The sequence below is a fragment of the Octopus bimaculoides genome, chromosome 6 (genome assembly GCF_001194135.2).
Source record: "Octopus bimaculoides isolate UCB-OBI-ISO-001 chromosome 6, ASM119413v2, whole genome shotgun sequence".
Lineage (NCBI taxonomy): Eukaryota > Metazoa > Mollusca > Cephalopoda > Octopoda > Octopodidae > Octopus > Octopus bimaculoides.
This window is the reverse complement of record NC_068986.1, coordinates 53,366,679-53,371,821: the sequence shown is the minus strand read 5'-3', so window position 1 is coordinate 53,371,821 and position 5,143 is coordinate 53,366,679. Positions and strand designations below refer to the sequence as shown.

Sequence of the window (5,143 nt, the reverse complement as noted above, 5' to 3'; positions counted from 1 at the left end):
GCCGACCGTTTCACCGAACACCTAAGGGACGTTCGGCTAGGTTCAGACTCTCCTGTCGCCCGTCATTTCCACTTGGCCAACCACTCCCCCTCTAACATCTCCATTTTTGGCCTTGCCCTGCACCATGGGTCCACTCCCTAGCCACTCCACTTGGAACAGCGCTATATTTTTAACCTTAGATCATCTTTCCCCTTCGGACTCAACACAGCCCCCTCCTCCTTATGACTCTCCCATTTACGACAATGCAACACTTTTCTTTATTTAAAAAAAAATTTTTTTTTGCCCCACCCCCCTCATCCACTTTACATTATATCCATTATTCACTTTTTTATTACAATCACTACAATTTTCCACAATTTATTTCATCCTTTCCTACATGCACACATACCCACACACAAAAAATACACGCACCCATACACACACATGTAAGCACACCTACCCCCAACACACCACACACACACAACACATGCATGCACTTACACGCTCAGACTCGCCCACAAACTTATACAAACGCACATACACATGCACACTTGTGCATACACACACACGCTAACAATCACGCAAACATACACACACACACACCCAAGCATACACACCCTTGCACACATAACCCATATATACCCCCACTCACACATACCTCCCACACACCTGACAACCCATACATACCCCCATTCACACATACCTCACATACCTCCCATACACCTAACACACACCTCCCACACAGCTTACATATATACCGCCCACACACATGACAAACATACATGCGCGCCCTCACACACACATAGACGAATGCACATATATACACACACACATGCACAGTGGTAGAGACACACACCTTACACAGCCCTATACACACACACACCCATATATACGCGCACGCCTACATACACGTACATACACAGCTGCATGCACACACACACACACAGGAGTGCACACACAAAATAACACACATACCTGGCACACATCCTTACGCTCTCACACACATACGCACACACACACATAAACACACATACACATACACACGCACACACACCTCTCACATACACAAACACACATACACACACACGCACACAGACACACATACAGACACATAAACACACACGCGCATACACACACACGCACCCATACCTAACACTTACAACCCCACACACATCACAATCCCACACACACACACGCACATCCACACATACACACACACGCACACACCCACATACACATACACCCACTCACATACACACACACGCACACACCCACATACACATACACCCACTCACATACACATACACACGCACACACACTTCTCACCAACACAACACACTCACACAGACACACAAACAATCACACACATGGGCATAAACAACACACGCACATACAATAGCAAACTCACGCACACACACGTACACAGCAACGCACATATACACAACATACTCATACACACAAACACACACGCACGCACAAAAACCTACACACACACGCGCACATACAAAATACACACATACGCACACGTACCCAACACCTACAACCCTACACAAACACACACACGAACACACATACACACTAACAGATAAACCACCAAACCATGCACACACACACACACATACATACGCACACACGTTCTGTTATCACACACACACTCGCGCACGCACAGATATTCACCTCCCTTTTTCACTCTCCTGTCTTAGAAAGAACTTTTCCCCCACCACCTCCTCTTCTGGTCCTTTCACAATGTAACCTTGTGGGCATCGGTGCCATTTTCCTCTTCCTCCGTTTTTCCATTCTCCGAACTTTCTGTCTTTCCAATGAAGGGCTCCGCCCGAAACGTCATGCTCTCTCTCCTTCCTTTCCCAAGCGTCCAATAACACTATCCGTATCACGTCCTCACTTTGTTTTTTTGTTATTGTTTTTTTGTTTTTTTGAACCTATACACACACACACACACACACACACACACACACACACACACACACACACACATGCACACATATATACACACACATACATATACATAGACACATACATGTGCATATACATACATTTGTATGCATATACACACGGTAGTCGTGTGGTGATGAATATTAAAGCTGTGTTATATGTATAGGAAAATGATGCTTATATTAACTAGTAAGATATTAAGTGATTGACAATTTATAAAGGTGATGGATGGTCTATTAATCTAAAGAGATAGATTGTGTTATTAGGTTAGATGGAAATTAGAGGGGGCAAAAAAAAAGGGGGTTAAAGGAGTAAAAATTACTTGTATAAACTAAGTTAATATTATTACCAAAGTTTACTCCGATAATCATGTTCTATATTTGTTGGTATAAGGGTTTTCCAATGGATAGAATAAAATTTTATGTGGTGCAGTATTTTATACGTCATAAAGCAGAGAGAAGAAAATATTTATGTTTTGAATTCATCTTACGATAATCGTAAAAAGAAATGAACTGAGATTGCTTTCAGAAATTAAAGAAGACAAATAAAATTCTTAGACGCAGAATAATGCCACTAATATAAATAACCTAAACAGGATAAATAACTCCTATCTTTGCTGAAGAAAGTGAAAGCATCAAATGAATGCTATGGATGTATGAAAGAGCAATAAAATCAAAGGCATAAGGTTATTGGAGCACAACGTATTGAACATCGTTGGAAGTAATGTTTATTTTAAGTTGAACTGAAAATTAATGTTTAAGTTCATGTTTATAGATGTTCTGGGTGTCCTAATTTGGGTTCAAAAGATGGAGAGTGTTTAGATAACATATATCAAGCGAAACAAGTCAACCATACCTTTATACATATAAAGGTATAATTAACTTGTATTGCTTGAATTATTTGAGAAACTAATAGATGAATAGGTGAGTCGTCTACGTTATATGAATTAGTGTGGTTTATCTATATGAAGAAAATACATGGGGTTGCCAATGTTTACATCTGTATGCATTTTCGATGAATGTGTTCACCAGTTTATTCTTCGAGAATAAAATGAAGAACAGTTCCGTATTGCATAATGGGCAAAATTTGCTACCTTTTTCGTATGGTACAGATGTGGAGAGAATTAGCCAGTCTAAGTTAAATTTTATGTTGTCTTTAAGTCCCCAAATTAATTTGCTAAGACTCGTGGTATTGCGTTTATTTCTATCTCTAAAAGAAGAATAATGGTTTGATATTCTTATGGATATTGGCGAAGAGGACGATCCAATGTAAAAAGACACATTGGTAGGAGTGCTGACCTTGCATTGATATATAGTGTTTTTGAGTTTCGCATTATCACTTAAAAAACTAATTCTGTTGCTATTAACTTCCGAAATAATGATGTTGTTGTGGTAATTATTATTATTATATTTCATATTATAATTATTGTTACTTAGGTTATTATTTGTATTGTTATTGTTATAATGGTAATGGTTTGTATTGTCTGAATTAATGTTATTGCTATTGGTACTCGTTCATGAATTTAATAGTCTCCTATTGTGTGTGGATATTATTTGCGAGATGTTTTTAGTGTTTGAAAATCCTAATCTAACCTTGTGCGTGTTTATAACTGGGAAGTAGAGAGAATGTCTTGGAAAATTCTTATTAACAGCATTTCGGAACTGGGAAACCAGATTTGATTTAATCTGTTTTCCAAATGGAATTATTAGCCAGATATTTTAATCAGATTCAGGTTTTGTATGTGTGCTATTATTATTTCTAAAAAAACTTCAATTTATTATTATTAAAAAAGGGTTTAAATTGTCGGTTACCTCCCCTATAATGTAAAAAAAACGTCTGACTGTTTGTTACTGTCAATAGGTTTATGATGAGGACAAACATTGTATTTATCGTTATCAAATTTAATATCTTTATTATCATAGGTAGAAAGATCGTAAGTAGAATTAATGTATCTGACTTTTTCTTTATATCCTGCCTTTTAATAAGGCAGAGTTGTAAAAGTCAGCTTCATTGTTGAAAATATTTTCATTTGTGGATAGGTTTGATAATCTAAGATGTTCCTAACTATATTTCTTGTTACCGTTTTGGGATGATTACTAAACTGGCTAATATACTTAAGGTTAGTGGAGGGTTTATAGTAAGGGGAAAAAGGTTTTGGTGTGTAGGTCTAGAGTGACATCAAGGAAATTGACTATGGAGGTTTCATCTTCAAAGATGATACCAAAACCCATTCTACGGAAGAACCTGGCTAGTCTATTTTTAACTTTTTGTATTTTTTGGTTTGTGGTATTATTTAGATAAAGTAAACAGTCGTCCCGGTATAGACCACCCCTAATGGTTGGGAATTGGTCTTCTAATTCATATAGAATGTACGTGCAGACCAAGTCAGCTATTTGTGCTGAGTCAGAACTTCCCATAAGCACGTCAAAACCATCGGGAGTGTCCTTGCGTATCCATAGTTTATTATTAAATTTAATTATAGATTTTCTGTGTTATCTTGAGAGCCAGAGATGAAAGGAAGCTCTTTCAGCAACGCTACATACTAACTTCTCTAGTGCCTTTGCTTTAGAGCAACAAGCACCAAGTTGGTATAACGAAGGAAGGAGGGCTTGCGATGCGAAACCTCTACAGCCCACTTCTGCCGGCCACACCGAAGTCGACCAACCGTTATCATCACAAGGCAGTTGTAGTTCCTCATATTTCCTCATTTACTTCTCATGTGATGTCTGCATGTTGCTTTCATCACAAACTGTAAGTTCAATCAGTGCTATTGTATTCCTCTGCTCAGAAAAGATTAATATGTCTGGCCGAAGCTTCGTGATGGCAATCTTTCCTGGGAAGATCAATTTCGTGTCTAAATCAGCCATGATTGTCCAGTCGTCTACTAAAGTCAAAAGCCCTGACCGTCTCTTTGCGGGGCGACAAGGTAGAGCATCTCCATGCCGCACGAAATGAATCTTCGTATCTTCACTTCTCTTTGGACATCTGTTTGCTTCCGATATCTTCTCCCGAAGACCCTGGAGTAACATTCTCAGTACTCGGTTGTGTTGTCAAGTATATCGTCCTTGCTGGAGACTGATGGGGCATCTGGCTAAAATAGGAGCTGTGGTGCATCGCTCCTCTTGACACAGGTCACGTGCATCACCTTGTGTGAGTCTCCATCCCTTCAAATTCTTCGGGGAAGCTACGGTGTCATACGTTGAACCAATTA

The 5,143-nt window shown here is 39.0% G+C and overlaps 1 protein-coding gene across 1 annotated transcript in view; it reads right to left on the bottom strand.

The window, feature by feature from the left end:
- The window catches only part of LOC106873752 (uncharacterized), a 16,336-nt gene extending 11,537 nt beyond the window's left edge, over nucleotides 1-4,799 (bottom strand). The window contains exon 1 of the mRNA XM_052968466.1: nucleotides 4,645-4,799. Within this exon, the coding sequence (XP_052824426.1) occupies nucleotides 4,645-4,799 (155 nt within the window). The remainder of the gene's footprint in view (nucleotides 1-4,644) is intronic.
- Between the last annotated feature and the right edge of the window lie 344 nt (nucleotides 4,800-5,143).